Below are 20,479 nucleotides of genomic sequence, written 5' to 3'. Positions count from 1 at the left end.
CATACCTTGAGCTCATTGGCTTCGATGTAGCCACTTCTGTCTGTGTCATACTTCCGCCAAGCCTGCAACGGGAATGCCAACCTAGTCACAAAAACACATCAAACCCTGCTACCCTCCCTCAGGTTCTCTTTAACAGGACAGTAGGGTCTTGGTCCCTTCAGTGTCACAGAGGAAGAAACAAAGGAGAGTCTCTTGGTCAAGGTTACATAGAAGGGGAGAAAAACTACCTGGCAAAGGCCCCTTATTTTAATTTGCTCCAGGCTTAGGTCCTGGTTTGTAGGTACTGTTTGTTTTGTACGTTGAGGGAGGTACGGTGTGATCATCACAGCAGGCCTGTGGAGGCCAGGGAACAACTCATAGAAGTTGTTTCCTCCTTTCAACATGTGTGGGCTTTGGAGTTTGAACTCAGGTTGTTGGAGTGAACAGCAATCACCCTTACCCACTGAGCCACCCTGCTAGCTCCTAGGTCGTCCTGCAAATTAGGGTGGACCTTTTTTTTCTAAGTGCTAGCCAGGCAGTTTTGATCCAGGATAGAACAAGGACCTGATAGATCTTAGGTTTGCTTCGGGTATGAGGTCTCCTTTTATTGGTGAGGAGTGAGGGAGGAGGTGGGGATGGGAGGCAAACTCAGGAGGGAGCAGGAACAGGCCTGGCTCCTGTTTATTTTTCTCAGTCTGCCATCCCTCCCCCAAAGATGTATTTCATGGACATGTTCAATGGTCAAGCAGAATTGTTAATGCAATTGGTTATTTTAGACTGTACCCAAAACAACACTACTCCCTTGCCTTTCTTATAAAACCTCTCTCTCTCCCCCCCCCTCAAAATCACCTATCTTCTGCTCTCATATGGTTCAAGTGAGATTGAGAGTAAGCACGTGACCTAGGCCTGACCTCTCCCCACTCAGTCCCAGGCTCTGGTCTATGTCTTTTGTTTGGTAAAAGTATTAGAACTCTGTAAAAACCAGGGCTGAGCTTGCTGACCACATGAGCTGCATCCTTTAACTCCTTCTTAGAGGCAGTTTCGGCTAGATGACATAAGAGTCTCACCACCGTGGAGATAGGGTCTCTTCCAGCTCCAGTGGAGCCTTTAAGAACTACAGCTCAACTGGCTCCCCACTGGGTTCATAAGATGCTCTGCACCAGAGCCACCAGGTAAGCAGGTTCAACCATAGACACCATTAGATAACTAGTCTTTGTCTCTCTATGGTGTTAAATGTGGGGGGATAATTTGTTACACAGCAGCAGGTAACTTATAATGTCCTGAGACTCCGTGGTCCTATACATAAGGGCTCTGAAACCATCAGGTGGGGGAGATGGAATGTCAGGGACAGAACTGCCCGAGTCTCTGGCAAAGAGTCCCAGAGAACCTGGCTCCTCTCAGTCTTTGTACTATATTTGTGTTTCATATATGTGTATATATATAATATATATATTTCATACACACACATGTATATATATTTCAAATTTTGCTCCTTTGACTTTTCTGCCCATCACACCTGGCTCCAAAGCCACACTTGAGCCACATTGCGTTTCTTGAGAGGGGGAAAAACAAACTCAAATCTCCTCCCTGAAATTTCTCTCCAGTACACGCTACCTCTGTATGAGTGCTTCTCGTGTTGACAGGAGTCTTAGAACTTGTGGACAATGTAGGGTCTTTCTTTTATATATATATATTTAAAAAACTGTGATTTTTCACTGCATACTGGGACATCTGGTCTTCGTTTTTCTTAGAGTTATGAAACACAAGTAAACCCATCCTCTAGACAGCTTGGGTAGCTGCCACCCAATCCTCCTCCACAGGGCAAAGCATCCAGAGGCTACTCTAACTATGATCCTGCAGCACGTCTGACCACACCCCAGTCCCCCCTCATCCCACCCCCACCTTTACTCTCTACTGGTTCTGGGCTCTAAGCTCTCAACTTCCTTTCCCTTCTACCAAGGTGCCCTTATTCTCTTCTCATTCAAGGAAGAGAGTTAAAGAGACTCAGGCTTTGCAGGATCTAAAAAGAAATAAAAGGAGTCCTGAGGTATTCCTAAAATTAGATGTTAAATGTTGTGCTCAGCAGGATGGGGTCTATGGGAGAACACGGGGCCTTTCAGGGTTTCTGAGGGACCATTTCATGTTTGCAGATGCTAAGAATGGAATGAACAGCTAACCCCAGGAAGGGGGGAAGTTTTGGAGGGTGGTGGGATCCCAGGAGGTGTCTGCGAGAGGGAGGCTGGGCTTGTTCAGCAGACATGCATGGGTGTAGAAGGGTAAAGGCATGCAAGAGTATAGTATCATGTCAATCAACCACATGGAGGGAAAGTACATCGAGAAACACGCACACACATGAGAGAGAGGCGGGGGGGGGGGGGAGGCTTTGCTCCTTTGAAAGCATCTCTGACTCTTTTTTTTTGTTTTTTGGTTTTTCGAGACAGGGTTTCTCTGTGTAGCCCTGGCTGTCCTGGAATTCACTTTGTAGACCAGGCTGGCCTCGAACTCAGAAATCCGCCTGCCTCTGCCTCCCAAGTGCTGGGATTAAAGGTGTGAGCCACCACCACCGGCAGCAACCCTGACTCTTACAAACTATATGCATCCAGATGGAGTGAGGACCAATCTCTGCATCTCTACAAGAAAGGAAGGAATAGGCACAGTCGTCTCTTCCTTCTCCTCACCTCTCTCTCTCTCTCTCTCTCTCTCTCTCTCTCTCTCTCTCTCTCTCTCTCTCTCTCTCTCTCTCTCTCTCTCTCTCTCTTTCTCTCTCTGAGACAGGGTTCCTCTGTATAGCTATGGTTGTCCTGGAACTCACTCTGTAGACCAGGCAGGCCCCGAACTCAGAAATCCACCTGCCTCTGCCTCCTGAGTGCTGGGATTAAAGGCGTGCACCACCAAGCCCGGCATCACTCCCCTCTCTTTTTAATCTTCGTTTCCTTCCTTTCCCTCCTCCTTTCCCCCCTCCCTTCTTCCCCTTTCCTCTTCCTTCATTTCCTTCTGTGTTAGAGAGAGAACTCCAGGGCCTTGTACATGCTAGACAAACCTCCTGCCACTGAGGCACATCTTCAACCCACATCCACTTTCTATAGACACTAAATAAATAAATAAATAAATAAACAAATAAATATAGCCCTAGGGATGTACCACTATTCTTTAACAGAGGCAAAAAAAAAAAAAAAAAAAAAAAACTAAGTACGAAATTCAGCTCGTCAACTACTTGACTTGTAGAAGAATCTTGCCATCTCAGAAAACCCGGAGAAAATCCTTTAAGTTGCTATAAATGTCTGGGCAAGTTGCACTGAAAAGAATGAGTCTTCCAGCTTGAAAATCGGTTCTTTCTAGCCAGGGGATCTGATTCAGTGTTGCAGGGCATCTACAATGACCCAGGTAATACCTCTGCTACATGGACCACACACCTCAACCAGGAGAGCCCTGTGGGGTCTAGCATCTCCCAAGGACTCTCTGTCGGGTGTTAGGGCAGGCCTTCTCTGAATACAGGAGGAAGGGAGGTCGCTGTGTGCAGAGAGAAGGCTCACCTCCATAAACTCAGCGCTGGAGCCCACGTGCTGCCTGAAGCACAAAAGGAAATTCTCTTCGGTCGGCAGGATCTGTGCCAGCTGGGAAACACAGAAAACCACACCAGTGTGAGAGGGGGGAGGCACATCAGGGAATAGAGCCGGCTTTCCCACAGGAAGGATGGAAAATGGCCAGCAGACAAGCGGTAAGGAAATGGCATTTTGCTCTCTTTCATTTCCTTCCTTGAGCACAGAGGCTGGCGGCCCTTCAAAGGGGTAGGTAGAAGGTTCTGAGAAGTGAGACGCTTGGGATGATCTCTACCCCGGGGAAAGGGGAGCCTTTACCACTTGGGACGCTGCTTTATTGATTGCAAATGAAGACTTTAGCAACTTCATTCTCAAAAATTGCAAATACCCACCATGCATCCAACACATGCAGCCCACCTAACTGCTGTTAACCCCCCCCCCCCCCCGCCCCAGCATCCCTGGGCTAAGGCAAATCCTAATTAGTTTAATCAACCCCTCCCTCAAATGAGACAATCCCATTCCCCTCACCAGCGATTGGCTTTGGAATAGGCACGTGACCCATACTGGCCAATGACATGTGAGGTGGGCTACTGTGGCTTGTGGGGAAAGTTTCCTTGCATTTAAAGAGGGGCGCACTCCGCAAATGAACATGACTGTGTCTGCATGATGTTTCTGAAGTGTTTGCAGTCCTCTGGCTACAAGATTGGGGAACACAATGGTGTGTCGTTATTGTTGTTGTGGTGGTGTTTTGTTTTTGTCTGTTGTTGTTGTTTTAAAGCAGGGGACAGAGCCAAGAGAAGAAAGGCAGAGCCTTGACCATGGCCTCGTTCTTTAGGAGAGTCTCTTGACTTAAACGAGGAATAAGTAAACCACAGTGCCACACGGGACACAAGGCACGTTTGTAAAGTTCTAGTGACACACACGGCCCCAACCCATTCTGGGGCTTATTTCCAGTATCTTCTCCCCTGCTACAGCGGCAGTGTTGAAGAGCTGTGGGCAGAGACACCACGGCCTGTAAACCCTGAAATATTTCTTACAGGCTGTATCTAATAAAGAAGATGTCTTGTGACCCTGGGATTTACAACATGGACACGTTATGTCATGCCTCCTCTTTTAAGTTGATTTGTGCACATTCCTCAGTTGACCTGAAGGGCAACTGCCAGCTGGATACAACTTCCCCCGCAGGTGAACTACCCTCAGCTAAATTAGAACAGCCCTACTGGGGAAGGTCTATGGTTCCTACAATTCTTGGGCAGAGCAGTCTGTACCCAATGACTTATTAATATGGGCCTCCAGGTGAAACGGAGAGTTCTATTGGAGATAGGCCAAGGCAGAGATGGTCTCCAAGTATACCCTTCTCTCTGCACTTTGCAAACAATCCTCTCGTCCTCTCTGATCTCCGCCACATGTCTCAACATGCATGCCGCATGTCTCAAGCTTCATTTCTAGAGCTTCTTCTGGTCTATCGTAGAATTTGAACCAATATATCCTAGGAGATCAAGGCCCTGATTTATGGGCTACCACTACCATTCCTGGCCTCTCGACTACAGGTCACAAACTGATGATCACGGTTGGCATACATATTTACGTATAAGTATGAGCATATATGTGTGGGTGAGTATGTATGTATATGTAGTCATGTAGAAATTACATGGATTGTATGTCATGCATGTAAATTATCTAATACATATATATATATGTGTATATATATATATATATATATTACATATTCATTTTTGGATATGTTTAGGTGGGGTATGCAGACTCCTATTTACTAATCTTCCCACTGTCCTAAGCTTGGCTTTTCACACATTTGCAGCAACTGTTGGATCCTGAGAGCATTTAGAGACCAGATCCTAGACCATTGTTTGTTCCTTGCTCTTTCCTTGGGTGACACACATAGAAAGCCCCTATTCATTCTGTTCGGTTGGCTTAAGTGCTTCGGCAGGGATGTTTCTTGTTTCTTGGACACAAGAACCTGTTACAGCCTCAGCCGGACCCCTGGTTCTCCTCAGCCACGCCCCCTGGCTCTCACCTCCGCCATCTCAATTTTCCCATCTGAGTTCTTATCATACTTCTGCATGAACTCCTTCATCTTCTCTCCAAAATTGTCGCTCTTAGACATCTGTGGATAGAGAGAGGAGGCTGATCCTGCTGCCATGTTATGTAGAGTTGAGGATCTCAGTGAAGCAGGGCTGAGCTTCATTTTGTGTCCTGAACACATGGCTCAGAAACGTGTGACCCTGGTGCTCCGAGGGTCAGTCTGTGCTTTAGATGGGAGTCACATGATTATCAAGGGACATAGGACACGTGGGCATGTTCTGTACCATGTGATTAGATGCACCCTTTGACATTTGAGAACCACAGCTCCATAAGGGGTTCGGCCTTATTTCCACCACTCTGATGGGAGTTACAGCTCTTAGCACAACCAAGCTCCACCCACCACACCACAATAGGTTCCGACCACTTTCACCAATACAAAATGAAGCACTCATTCGCCTCTTTACAGATACACTTGCGATTCTGCAGTACTCTTATCTGATTTCATGCTAGAAGGGATGTGAGGGCATCACACAGCTCAGGGGAGATTTAAATTCCGCCACTCAACTATTCTAAGGATAGAAAAACTGATTACTTATTAAGAGTCCCGTTAGCCCGTTACCCCTCAACTTAAACATAGTGGTCTCTTGATGGTCTGGAACCTTTCCCCGGTTTTTGGGTGCGGCTGAGATGTCACCTACACCCAGGAACTCTATCTTATCCTCAGTCAATGCTGCCCTGCCCCCTCCCCTGCCCCCAGGAACATTTACTCTTCTGCTGCTTGTCCAGGGCCCTTCAACAGAGGCTTCAAGCTTCTTAGGAGCTTTTTCTGGATTCTTCCATATCACCTCTGGCCTTTGAATCTGATCTCAATGTACCAATCCTCAACAGTCAGTGTTTATCTATATTTACAAATACATAAGATTTGACGCTAACTACTTATTGTAAATGTGGGCAGCCTAATAGAGGTTTACCACGGTCCCCAGTGGGCAAGTCATCTGTGCATCTCACAGGTAAATGGACTCCAAGATGCAGTGACTTCCCTCATGTTCATCCAGGTAAATACAGCTAGAGATTGAAAGCCTAGCTCCTGCCCCCCAAATCCACATGACAGATGCTCTGGGAATCGGTCCCAGATGACAGCAATTGGGATTGCGGTGGACAGACTTGTCAGTCACCCTCGTGCTGGCAGAGGGAGAAAATGACTAAGAGGATGATGGTTAGATTTGAAACTCTGGATTAAACACATTCTTCTGTGTTGTAGCTCATGATCCCAGAGTCAGTTGGAAAAGCCAGGATTTCTGTATCCTGGGCTCATATCATCCTAGTCACGAGGGCTGATGAGAGATCTGTGGGCAAGCACATCCACACCCCACCAGCAGCTGGTTCAAAGGTCATGACTCCTCCAAACCAACAGGATGGTCAGGGCTCAGGGGGTGCTTCCAAGTAGCCCTCAGTTCTCCTTACAGAGAAGCTAGCCTTTGTTGGTCTAGAATCTGGATCTGTCCCCTCGTCTCCACCAGGAGACGTTTGATAATGTCTGGGACATTTTGTTTTGTTTTGTTTTTAGTGGTGTGTTTGTTGTTTGTTTTGATAGGGTCTCACTCTGTAGCCCTGGCTATCCTGAGACTCACATTGTAGACCATATTAGTCTCAAACTCACAGAGATCTGCCTGCCTCTGCCTCTCAATGGCTGGGATTAAAGGTTTGCACCATCACAACCTAACTTAGGACATTTTTGATGCCCATGACTTGGCTATCTCCTGCGTAGGTGCAAGCGTGCTGGATAACACACTATAACATAAAGACATCCCTTATGACAAAAACTACTCAGCCTCAGATGACAACGGTGCTGAGGCTGGAACACTTGCATGCATTTTGGGGTCCTCTGAGAACCCCCTCGTGAATTATAAACCCTTGGCCTTCTGGGCTGTGTTCTCAGGCAACGATAGATCCATGCACACATAAGCACATACCTGTGCCATTTGAGGGAATTCATCAACTCTTGGCTTTCATGGTGGTTAACTCCCTAAGTCACCCAAGGATGTTCAAATGAGGTGCTCTTAGGGAGAACCTGGCTTTTCTTTATATCCTTACAAACGAAAGACTCTTTAGTGCCAAGATTGGAGAGACCCCAGGTCTCTAGATGTATCGTGGGTCAGACCATTCTCAAGACTAGATAGGTCAAGATGACAAGAAAATCCCAAACGTGGGGGTGGAGCTTACCATTCCAGAACCCTTCCTTGCCTTCTCCAGCTCCTGGAAGAAGTTTTCTAGCTCTTTACCTTCAATGTACCCATTTCCTGTAATGATAGATAAAGAAAACATCAGAGTTAACCTTAGAGTCGAATAGTAAGACTAGGAAGTCACCACCTCCACAGAGAACTTCCCCCCATTCGTCTACAAACAGGTATCTTGGCCAGTCACGTTAAGGATGGGTCCTTGTCCTCGGAGCACTTGCAGGCACATGTTCAAGATTAATAATGTGCACCCTTGGAGTACTCAGCCAGCGCCTGCAGAACACTGGGGGAACAGACATCTGGTCCACTGGCAGAGATGGCTGCTGTTTCTGAGCAAGCGCTGTGTGCTAGAGGTCCCACGAGAAGCATTGTCGACATCAGGATTTGTCAGCAGGTAGTAGGCCTGCGACTAGGGCAGAAGTTGAGTTTCTGAGCTTGAGAAGGTGTATAGAGTTGGAGAGTGTTCTCCCAGCAACCATCGAGAACCTTAGAGTGTGACTCTATTTGGAAGTAGGGTTTTTATAGATGTCACTAGTCATGACAGTGGTCAAAGCATAGAGAAGACAGAGGCAAAGATTAGAGCAACACGTTTCCAAGCTAAAGAATATTGTGGATTGCTGCTGCCTCTAGAAGCAGAGGCATGCAACAGTCAAAGCCTATAGTGTATGCATGAGCACATGCACACACACACACACACACACACACACACACACAACTTGATTTCAGAGTTCTAGCGTCAAAAACTAGAGAGATTTATTTCTATTGTGTTAGATTACCCAATCTGTAGTACTTTGCTATGGCAGTCTCAAGAAACAAATATAGAAGGGACCCATGGGGAAAAAATTATTCAAGCCATCTCATCTGCAGAATGGCTTACTGTAGCTAAATAGTTCGGCTGATTGTTATTTTAGACAAGGTCTTACCATATAGCCCAGCCTGGTCTCAAACTTACAACCCTACTGCTTCTGCCTCCCAGGTGGTAAGGTTATAGTCATGTGGCTCATGTGAGACTTTGGAGAGAGAGAGAGAGAGAGAGAGAGAGAGAGAGAGAGAGAGAGAGAGAGAGAGAGAGAGAGAGAGAGAGAGAGAGAGAACAAGTGTATATGCACAGGGATGCATGTACATCCCAGGTTGTGTGCACATATGAAAACAAAGGTCAATGTTGCATACCTCCCTCTCTCATTTTCTGCCTTATTCTCTCACTGAACCTGGATCTGGTTATTTTGGCTAGATCATCATGAATTTAGAGATCTGCCTGTCTCTCCCCAAAAGTTCTGGAGCTACTGATGTGCACAGCCACATCTGGCTTTGACACAGAAGCTGAGATTCAAACTCAGGTCTTCATGCTTGTGCAGTAATCTCTCCAGCTTCGAGGTGGGAGCTTTCTGCATAGAGACCACACAGTCTGTGTTCATGATGGGAATGGACCTGAGAAAAGAGCGCAGCAATCATAACCAGGTCTGAAGGTCAAGGCCTGGCTTGTCTGGAGAACACATGAGTGAGAAGTCATATAGGTTCTCACAACTGGAGCCTGAATGGTCCAGACACTGGTGCTGAGATGAGTCTATGCCCAAGGTCACCAGTCTGTGCTAGCACTTACCGGAGGAACTCAGGCAGGGCTAAGGCAATGGCTCTAGAATTTACTGCATATTGGGATCTCTTGAGGCTCATTAAATAATATGAATGTCTGGCTCTCACCACTAGACATCCTGGTATCACTCGCTTGGGCTGTGAGCTCAACATCGTGATTTTTCTTTCTGAAGGCTCCCAGATGATTTCCTTGTATAGCAATGTTAGGCAATCAACTAACATCAAGTTCCTAATCTGATCAATAGCAGGGGAGCAAGGTCCCCATGGAGGAGGTCCAACCTGAATTGTTAAGAAGGTGGTCACTTTCTTCAAGGGCATGTGGAGCTGCAGTCTTAATAAAAGAACCACACGGAAGGATTTGCCTTGGCTTCTGTGGATAACATGGGGACGGGAGGATCTTTCCAACCTCTCTTCCTAGTGCCCCTGAGGTCTTAAGTCCCAAATAAATAACCTCAGAGGCCACCCCTCCTGGGGAAGATGCTCCAATAAATCTCGTACAGAGAGAATTGCATGAGATGAATTATGCATTTATTTTTGTCCGCAAAGAAAAGGTGATTACTGGGCCCCTCTGGGAGGAGGCAATTGTCTTTTCTTCTAGGATGTTCTACAAAGTACTTCAGGAGAGTTGGAAATTCACAAGGGGGTGGGGCTTGTTGGCCTGTGAGGCCAGCTGGGGTGAAGTGGGGGTGACCAGGAGCTTTCTAGGCGAAGAAGCAGAGATGTTGGTGACATTCCTCTGAGTTGTTACCTAGTGATATCTCTCTGACCTGACAATTATCCCATGGCTGAGATGCAGATTCCCCTTGACCACGAGTGAGTGCAGAGCCTTGGTCCCCACCCTCTTCCCCTAGGAGGCTTTACCAAATTAGGCAGGGAGGCAGAGCTCAGCTCTGAGTTTATTGTCACCCAGAAGCCCAAGGCTAGGGTGAGTGGAGTTAGAGCTGAGGGCAGGCGCTTAGGAGCTGGACCTATGAGGATGAATCGCCGTCCACAATGTAGAGGCCACGGGGGCTGGGGCAGGAGCTGAGGATGGGTGTGTGTTTCCTGAGGGTATCAGACGGTGGATGATGGGAAGAAGAAGCCTCCACACGAGGAAGAGCTGCATCCACTCAGCTCTGCAGAGCATCCCTTACCAAAAGCCCTCCCCGAGAGACCCACTTCACATGGCAGGTGATGGTGCGTCCTTTCTCTGTCCCTCTATTTGCTGCATAGGGGGTTGGTAAAGTTACCAGCCCTTCCTACCTAGGGACTGACACCTGTTTGTCCTCCTGGGACACGCAGACTTTGAGCATCATCTCTCTAAACCTCAGTTTCTTTAACTGTAAAAGGGGACCAAGGGGAGTTCCTCCTCCTGTGACCACTGGAGAGAGGCAACTGAAGAACAGTGAACTTACAGAGCCCACACAAGCCTCAACAATGCCCGTGCTATAGGCATTGATCATCACCACTGTGGCTCCTGCCTCCCGCCCCATATTAGGAACACTTTGGCCTTGGACTGCTAAATGATGATGTAATGAAATAGAGGTGTTTTTCCCTCCAAGGACCTTTGGGCAGGATGGACAAGAAAGGCCTCAGTGAACAGTCCCAGGCAATGGGAGGAAGAAAGAGAAGGAAGAAGAAACTTAGAGGCAGGGAGAGGGGATCAGGAGCTGAGATGGTCCCCTTCTTGGATACATCGAGCAGCAAGGGGGTTCCCACACACACCCATGGGGGCGTGATAAAAATCCCCGTGTGCCTTCCTGAACAGAAGGAGAAAATTTAGCTCCGTGCAATGAGCTTTTTCTTCGAAGGGAACAGTCGTTCCGGGCTGTAGGCATGGCCCTGTTCCGACAAATCACAGAGTGGTCCAAAAGCCTGTGACCAGCCATTGAAAAGGCCAGACAGGCTACTGAAGGTGGAGAGCAAGAAGTGGCAAATAGACACACAGGTCCAGAAGAAGGGCTGTCACCCCTGAGGGGACAGGTGTTCCTTCCAAGGCCACCACAGCCATCATTTAACAGGCCCTTTCATGTAAGGCTGGGATACAGAAGCCGTTAGCCAACATCCTTCTAGGAAGAGTTAAGTGCTGAGGGAATGGTTTGTTTTTTCTGTGACCTTGTTACAGTTCAGGGAGTTGGGGGGCACCAAGGATATCTCATGTGAATGGGCATTTATAAAAGATGTGGTTACCATAGTAACCATCATTGCTAACCTCCTTCAAACCATGAACATTAGGGAGAGGGGGCTGAGAGGGAGCGGGCTGGGGGAGTGGGAGGCTTGCATCCTTCCTGAGCCTGTTTTTGCTTCCATATTTCACCACTGCGTACCCCAAAGCTAAGGACAGAGAGCATTTTGTTGTCATTAATCTGAGCACAGAGGATTGGAAGTCCTTGATGGAAGGAGTCTGTACCCCAGAAAGGTTTTATTTGTTTCTCCCTGAGGTTCGTATGTGCAGATTTTACAAGGTGAGCAGACAAAAGGTACCTCCAGTACCTGTGCCTCCAGTTTCACGACTGTCCCTTGCTCCAGAACAAACCAGTTCCTCTTGGGCCCCCATTTCTCTCTCAAGTGAGCAAAACTGCTTAAACCCTTTCTGCCTGATAAGTCATCAGGAGAGCCATACAAAGTAACGTTCGGGAAAATGTAACATAGCCTATAAATAGAGCATCCTTTTTCCCTCCCTCACCTCTTCAACCCTAAGGGTTTCTGACAACTTCTGGTCTCTTTAGAGTGCCCATTCTCAACCAGAGCCCTGGGAAGCTAAACAGCAATGCCACTGCCTGCGCCCCATGCTAGGCTCTCTGACTTAATTGACGAGGTGCTCCTGTCTTCCCAGCTCCCCAGGCTGGCAGTACATCTCAAGCAGGAAGGTATACAGCCATCACCTAGGGATCTTGTTAAAGTAAAAAAAAAAAAAAAAGTTTAGTTTGGTAACTTTAGAGTACCACAGAAGAGCTGGCTCATGCTGCGTGGTTATGTGGACTGGCCGTAACCTGGGAGCTGGTTAGAAACACAGAGTCCAGCTCAGGCTTAATTCCTAACCCTGACCTCTCAAAAGGGCAGAATCATAGGTCCCCTCTCTCAACATTCTGAATCTCTCACCGGGTGTGGCACCCATGGATCTTTTTAACTACATCTCAGGGTTTCTCTCGTTTCCTGTGGTGGCAACATCCCTGTGCTCGGGAAGCTTGCTAGTGTTTATATTACTTTGCGTAGCAGGCACTGGCCAGTTCCAAAGCCCTTCCATTTCTGCCCTGTTCTCCTTAGGTTTCTGCTACACAAACACATTGATGTTATAATCCTAGCCTGGAAAAGAGGCCTGGTGGATGTTTCCGTCACATGGCTAACAGATCACAATCTCCTTTTGTCCATCTTAGGGATAAGGTTTGTCTACAGCTCGACTTGTCTGGATTTCTCTGTCCATCACATGTCTATGTACGCTCTCCACACCTCTCTCCTAGTGGCTCCTGGGTTTAAAAAATGCCCCAGATCTGCAGCTCATGGAAGAACATTTGGCTACTCCCGTTTTTTAACCTGCTACTTCTGTAATGGGGCTTGGGAGCTGGGCTGGGTCCCCCGAACCTGTGGACAGCTGGCAGCCTGACCCTGGGCTGAGTCCCAGGCATGGGGAGGCCAGAAGGAAGGGGCAGATTGAGCCAGAGAGGTAAGACTGCAGAGAGCCAAATAGGAGGGGAGGAGGCCAGAGCCTGAGGGTCCAGATGGGGCTGGCTGGGCACAGGAGGGCATCTGATGCAATCCGCCAGGAGAGATGCCAGCCGGCCGGGTGCTGCAGAGGCTCTGTTCTTGAAGAGTCTAGTGCCTGCTCTATTAATTCTGGCTCCGTGGGAATTGGGGAAGATTTCCCTATGGGGTCTCCTAAGCCCCAGCAACCTCCCCAAAGGCCTTAGCTCATAAAAGCTCCTGTGTCTGAACAAGCAGGGGGTGGGGACATAGAACACCTGGGTTGGTGGCTGCCTGGGGAAGGGCAAGCTGAAGTATCTTGTCAGTATAAACACAGTACCTCAGCCCTGCCCCTGACTGCCTCTCCAGGGAGCCCTCCTCCCCCTGCTCTTCACAGACCCAGCTTCCCTACTTCTGGCTGGTGCAATCACAGTCCAAGAAGTGAGGTGATGGCTACCCAGAGGTTCCACGGCTCCGAGTCGATAGACCGAGTACACGCCACACCAAAGGGAAACGTTAGTGGAATAATCAGTGTAGTGGTGAAGGAGACTAGGGGGAGCAGGCAGATTCTAGGAGCTGCCCTACCCTACGTGAGCCAGGAGGCTTTCCCAGCGAGCCTTTATCACGGATGCCAAGCTGGGGCCGAGATGGCGACAGGACTAGTTTGACTACTGGATTAGAAGAAAGCCATCTTCATGCATATAACACCTTGCTCCCAGACCTAGAGCCCCCCTGACTGTAATGAACTGAGACCCCAACGTATGTGTGCTGCTGAGGTCAGAGGTCAAGCTCAGGTGTCACCCCTCAGGTGCCATCCATCTTTTTGGTGGTGGTGGTGTTGGCTTGTGGGGTTTTGTTTGTCTGTTTGTTTTTCTTTTAGATAGGGTCTCTTGCTGACCTGGGGTAGGTCAGTGAGCTCCAGGGACCCACCTTTCTCTCACCACCTCGGGATTGCAAGTGTGTATCAAAGCTCTTTGATTTGTTTTTAAGTATGCTTCCTAAGGATCAAGCTCAGGTCCTCCTGTTTGCAAAGCCAGTGATTTACAGGGAGTCATCTGCACCGAACCGCTCCCTGCGGTTTCTGAGTCTAGGATGGGCTTATGATAGTAGTTCTGGTGAACTGCAGTCAGCGTAGTTAGTCTACATGTAATACGTGCACGCGGGTGCACACACACACACACACACACAAAGTAGTGCAATACGTAGCACCTACTGTGTCTTGTACTCTTGATTTTACAAGTCTTTCACTTAAGGTCCCATGAGCTGCCATTTAGTGTGTGTGTGTGTGTGTGTGTGTGTGTGCATGCATGTACATGTGTGCCTGTGTAAGTAGGCATGTGTGTGTGCTGCTTGTGTGTGGGGTGTGTGTGTGTGTGTGTATGTGTGGTATGTGTTTGTGTGTGTAGTGCGGTGTGTGTGTGTGTGTGTGTGTGTATGGTATGTGTTTATGTGTGTGGTATGGTGTGGTGTGTGTGTGTATGTGTGTATTTGTGGTATGTGGTATATTGTGGTGTGTGTGGTATGGTGTGTATGTGTGTGTGATGTGTGATATTGGGTGTATATGTATGGTGTGTGGTGTAGTGTGGTATGTGTGTGGGGCATGCGCATATATGCCTCTGTATGTGTGTGATGTGTGGTATGAAGTATATATATATGTATGGTGTGTGGTGTGGTGTGTGCAGTATGTGTTTATGTGTGTGGTGTATGTGTATATGTGGTATGTGTGGAGTGTGGTGTATGGGTGGTATGTGTGCGTATGGTGTGGTGTGCACACGTGTACATATGTGTGTGTTGCTAAGTATGGAACTCAGGGCCTCACCCACGACCCGTCTTCCCTCTACTAGAAACAGAACTAGCAATGTACAGGACTCTGGGAAGGCCTGGACACCTGGTTCTGGCTCCCTGGTGCTATGTCATTTGCAGGACACCCAGTTAGAACCACTGGGGCTAGGGAGAGAAGATCCTGGCAGAGCCCCCCTCGATATGGAATGGTCCGTTTTTATTATTAACTTTCAAAGTCCTCAGTGTATGGGGTGGGGGATCCGAGTCCCAAACAGATAAGGAACAAGGTCTAGTCCTTCTAAAGGGCTTTGAGAAGCTCACCCACCAAGGCTATTGGAAAGCGGACAGGGCCCAGAAGACTCTGACGGGCCCCTGTGGGTTGCCTGTAGCGAGCTGTACATTCTTCCTGGGAAAGGAAGCGTCCATACAACTATTCTCCTTCTTACATAGTAAACTCAGCTCACCTCGTGCCTTGCTATCGGCTTAAGTGGCATCAACTCCATCTCACTTTGATGGCTCTGTGCTGTCCTTCAGTGGAGCTGACTAGAATCCACTTTTTGTTGTTGTTGTTTACTTTCAAGTAACTCCTTTCGTAGGCTCTCTTGCTTGTGCACCTTTCTACGTATTTAGGACAAGAGCCCGGATCAAATGCTGCCTCTCTTGGCCCATGAATGTCTGCTTGCTCCTCTTTCTCTTCTGCATTCTGATTGCTTCTGGAAGGCTGACAGGAAACACATCTATTTCTCTGCTGAGCCACAATGTGGCTCCTCACAGGTTATCAGTGGACTAGGAGCCTGAGTAATGTCTGTCAGAACCACACAGAGATGGTATGTAAACTCTGACTTGGGCATCCATAGCTCAGCCACCTGAATCTCTCTCTCTCTCTCTCTCTCTCTCTCTCTCTCTCTCTCTCTCTCTCTCTCTCTCTCTCTCTCTCTCTCTCTTTCCCTCCCTCTTCTCCTCCCTTCCCCTTTCTCTCCCTCCCTCCCTCCCTCCCTCCCTCCCTCCCTCCATCCGTCTGTCTGTCTGTCTTCCCCTCTCTGTCTCCCTCTCTCCCCTTTCTCACTGTGCTGTTGATGACTGAAACTAAACCCTGCTACGCGGAAGATAAACATTTAGATGAACAGAGCTTCATCTCCAGCCCTCTTCTTCCTTTTTATTTTGAGACAAGATTCTCACCAAGTTGCCCAGGCTGGCCTGAAACTCATTCTGTGATGCAGGCAGTGCTTGAGTCTGCAGTCTTCCCAAGCTGCCAGGTATAGGCCTGTGCTACCAGGCCTGACAGCCACTTGGATCTTATAGAGTCAAAGAACTGCTGACAAAGTGACCAGGAAGCAACAGCATGATGGCTTCAGATACTGTGTCACCCTGAGCATGGAGGTGACATGTAGAAAATCCTCAGAGCCCACTAAGGCATAGGGAGACTTGGCTGCCGCCTCACTGGGTCCTGATATTGCATCAGAGAGACTGATGGCTCCCACTGCCCACTCTTGGTGACCTATGAGAAAGAGTTGGGTGGTCTAGGAGGCTAGGAGAGATCCCTGGCTCTTTCCTGCTTAGCTTCTGACTTTTCAAATACCTGCTCTCCATCCCCACTGCTAGTGACCTCTTTGAGAACAGTCTTTTTGGATGGAAGGACCAGGTAGCACCTCTTCTTTCTGACTTGAAAGGGGCTGAGTAAGGGTCACCATACCCAGCCTCAGCCCCCAGCCCTCCTCTCACCGGACCAAAATCTTTTCTAAAGTCTCCTTTGTTTACAAGAGTCCATGAGCGAGGTGGCTCCTCTCCCTGGTGCCTATGATTAACTGGGCTCCAGTGAGCTTCCTCCAGGGACTCTGGGAGCTGTGGAGAGTCTCCCAGAGGTCTTTAAGGTAGTGGAGTAACAAACCTACAACAGATCCCTACGTTGCAAACAGAAGCCAAAAAAAGAGAGAGAAGCTCAGACAGAGCCAGGGCAGGGCAGGTGATGAGGGGCTGGGTTCATCTGCAGCCTTGGGGTGTTCAAGAGGCCAAGGTGAGGGTCAGCCACCAAAGAACAGAGAAAGGCAGTCCCAGGCTTATATCTAGATCCCTCAGTGGAATCCCAGTTTGTCCATCTATCCCTTTTCGTTTCATACCGATTTCAGTTCTGGGCCCACTTTGGGACTTCCTTGAGGGTGTGTATGCGGGGGGGTCCCTTTCTAGGATAAAAATGAATCAATCACCCACCACCTCCAAAGCAGGGCTGAGGATCTTTTGTGGGCTAGTCCTAGAAAAAAACCCTCTTCCTATGCTAGTAGGAGTCCACTTGAATGGATGCAAGCCCCAGCCGGGAACCAGCGCCACCAACCAAGCCCTGCATCATCTTCAACTGCATAAGGGGACTCTGCCAGGAAACATCTCAGGGTGGGACCAAAAGGGTGCAATTGTTTGTTTTTCTTTTAGAAAACTCGGTATCTCAGAACAGACTAAACATAAGGTTTTCATAATGACTGAAAGGACCACTGATGGCCCCCAGGGAAAAGTAGACATGGAGTCGGCTGTTTCTAGCTGACTCATGTAGCAGGAGGCCAGTGGTATAACCTTGACAGCTTGGTAACTTTCCTTGCCTCGTGCCAAGTCTCTGGTGCAGATACACTGGCCAAAGCATGTCCTGTGTGCAACGCAGTGATGAGAGGCCGTGAGGCTCCTGTCAGAGCCCCTTCCATCAGGGAACTGGGCACCAGAAGCAGGGAAGTGGAAAGGCAGCCTCTCCTTGGCCCCATTTTTCAGACTGAGCAACTGAGGCACCACCTTCAGTATAAGTAGTTCTCGGGCAGATCACCATCCCACCCCCCAATATCCAGATACCTAGTCCTCAACCCCTCCAGCTTTCTCAGTTGCCTCCAAGGAAACTTCACCCACTGGCATCCTCACACACTAACCCTTTCCTTGCCAAGGCAGACACTGGGAGCAGAGGACCTCTGTGCACCCACTTTCATACCCTACCAAGGGGATTCAGAGAGGAAGGAGAGAATGTAGGGAGCTGTTAACTGATAAGACTATTTCCTGCCCCCTCCCTCTCAGTCCCAGGATAAACACTGCCGCTGAGCCACCACCCTGCCAACAGGTCTGAGATGCCAGTGCATTCTGGGTGTTCATCTTAGCCAGGCGTTGGAGGGTGAATTGAATTTTTTTTTTCCTTTTCTTTTCTTGAGTGATAGAAAAGTCTTGGGCAATATCAGAAGCTGGGGAGTGGGGACAGAGGAGAGGTGAGGGACGGGGTGGTGTGTGTGCTCTTTTATACTTGAGTCAGATAAGACTGTAGACACTTGGAATCCCAGGTCTGGAAGCCACCTACCTCCAAAACCATTCACCTGGACCTCACTTTTTGGGTTGGTCATTGTCAAGACCATGTAGAGGAGTGTTGGTCACTGGGGTGTGACACCACTCCCCTCCACCCCCATCCACAGGCTCTCAGGGTACCCAGGAATCTATATTACCAGGTAGCAGGTTGGGGGCTAATGCCAGGACCTTCCCCACCACATCCGCTGCTGCTATAGTTGGGAAACCCACATACTGGTAGGGTTAAAAAAATAGATAAAGAAAATCTTGGTTTGTTTTTTTTTTTAAAAAAAAAAAAGCCCCCAATGCATCCTCTACTCCTGCTCCTGGCCAACCAGGCTAGGGGAGCCGCCCCCTCCCCCCAGGTTCCCTTCAGGACGCTCAGCTTTCTCGAGCCTCTGAAACTGGTGATGGGGGTAAGAAGCAAGAAGGGAGAGTGAGGTTTGGAGACCTGTGGCTACGGGGCTGGAGGCAGGGCGTTAGCTTGAAGGAAAAGGTGAGGAAGGAGGCAGGGGAATGTGTCATGGGAGCCTTTTTTTGCCTAGGCCTCCTCTCTGGGAACGCTCGGACTTGCTCAGAACCTGGGCCCTGGCCACCCTGCATTGGGAAAACTTACTGACAGTTGCCACCAGGGCACCCGGGCGTTTCCCTGAACTCAAGACCCCAGCAGGCTCTGCCACAGAACAAACCACTTGGGGGCGAAGCATACCTACCCGCATCGAGCCATGCCCCTGACCCCTTTGCCAAGCTCAGGTCCCCGAGGGTCAAGGGGCCCAGAAGTTGGGAGCTTTACTGACCGTCAGCATCAAAGTGCTTCCAGATTTCCAGGAACTGGGATGCAGTCAGCTCGGCCAGGTGCAGGTAAGGGGGCTGCTGCTGCGGGCCAGCCATGGCGAGCCGCTTCGGAGATCTTAAGCCTCTCTCTCAGCGCTGTCACTCGGTGCCGCTTGGCTCTGGTTCTCGCGCTGGGGCTGCGCGCCACGCTGCCTTTATATGCAGCCCGGAGCTGCGCCGCGTCGGGCCGCCGGAAGGGGGCGCGCACACTCAGGGAATCGCGCAGGGCGCGGCGCTGCACGGGCGGGGGCTCTTCTCTGCCAGGGTTCTTGGGGACCAGGAGAGAGTGTTCAATGAGACTCCTGGGTGCCCCTGGGGACACCGCAGGCTTTTAGCTGGAAATGGGGAGAGGCAGCTCCTGCCTTCCCTTCCCTCTGTCCATCTTGAGCACACCCAGTTTCTAGCCGCAGCAGTAGCATTACTAACAAGTAGCAAAGCTAAGATTTGAGCCCAGAACTCTTCCTGTCCTTGTGACTCCCCCGAGGGGTACCAGGATTGCAGGAAAGCAGGGTTCTCAAGGTTTTACCGTAGGTGGACAACTGGAATCGACAAGATGCAATGAGGATTCAGATGGGAATAAAGGAACTACTCCACTGTTCAGTAACCCACTTCCCTCCGGTATCTGTCACATCCTGCAGACTTTTAGACCTTTATCCAGGTAGTAGCAGACTGGAGTCTCCCGTAGTCCCGTGGGTAAATGGCGTTAAACTCTGACCCAAAGATGTGCTGAACTTCTGTTAGACAAAACAGACAGCAAGCACACCACACAGTGGGGTCTCCTCAATCAGAGAGCCAGCCTCAGTCCCATAGCCTCCCTACTCTAAAGGTCTGTAGTGTGTGCTAGCTTCTTGGACACCTTACCTTCAGAGCAACAGCAAGCACCCTGCCCCTAAAAAGAAGGCCAGAGACTTGAATTGCTGCTCATTAACATGTGCTAATGAGTGTTAGCTGAGCTGCCTTCGAAGGGAGAGCAAAAGAGAAGGAGGTGAGAATCTAAAGCAGGTCGCTAGGGAAGAGGAGAACCCGGGGTGGGGGTGGGGGGCGGAGAAGGAGCAGGCTGTTTCCTGGGGTCAGGTTGAGGTAGCTCGGAGCTAACCTCAAAGGGCAACATGGAGTCCAAGTTCCAAAACTGCTGGTGTGTTGCCCAGGCACACTGAGTTTGAGGTTGTTTACAAGAACAGACTAGGAAAGACGCAGCAAAATAGGCTAACTGTTGGGGCTTCTGTAACCCAGCATTCCTTGCTGCCAGGGCTGAGAAATTACTAAGCTAGAGTCCCCCAGCCTGAGTCTTGCCTTCGAGAAGGCAAGAAGGCTCAGTCCTAAAGAACAGTTGCAATAGAATCAAACTCCTTGGCTCTAGTTCCTAAACAAACAACAACAAAACCTCCACAACGTTGTTTGGCTTACACAGCCTGTCTGTGCCTTGGCTTTCCTAGTCTGTAAAATGGGTGTATGGGTATTGACATATTGGATTGTTCTGGGGGTTACATGAGTCTGTGTTCCTGTCCTTTA

General features: G+C 49.1%; 1 protein-coding gene across 1 annotated transcript in view; it reads right to left on the bottom strand.

Annotated features, from left to right (window-relative positions):
• Calb2 (calbindin 2) overlaps positions 1-19,144 on the bottom strand; it is a 26,557-nt gene extending 7,413 nt beyond the window's left edge. The window contains exons 1-5 of the mRNA XM_021170541.3: positions 18,931-19,144; positions 7,785-7,861; positions 5,554-5,643; positions 3,513-3,593; positions 6-62 (exon numbers count right to left, since the gene is read on the bottom strand). Coding sequence (XP_021026200.1) covers positions 6-62; positions 3,513-3,593; positions 5,554-5,643; positions 7,785-7,861; positions 18,931-19,024 — 399 coding nt within the window. The 5' untranslated portion in view covers positions 19,025-19,144. The remainder of the gene's footprint in view (positions 1-5; positions 63-3,512; positions 3,594-5,553; positions 5,644-7,784; positions 7,862-18,930) is intronic.
• Positions 19,145-20,479: the final 1,335 nt, after the last annotated feature.

Source organism: Mus caroli, unplaced genomic scaffold (assembly GCF_978045245.1).
Source record: "Mus caroli unplaced genomic scaffold, Mus_caroli_1 scaffold_10, whole genome shotgun sequence".
In the NCBI taxonomy this organism is placed as follows: domain Eukaryota; kingdom Metazoa; phylum Chordata; class Mammalia; order Rodentia; family Muridae; genus Mus; species Mus caroli.
The sequence above is the reverse complement of the archived record's forward strand: the minus strand, read 5'-3'. Positions and strand labels throughout refer to the sequence as shown.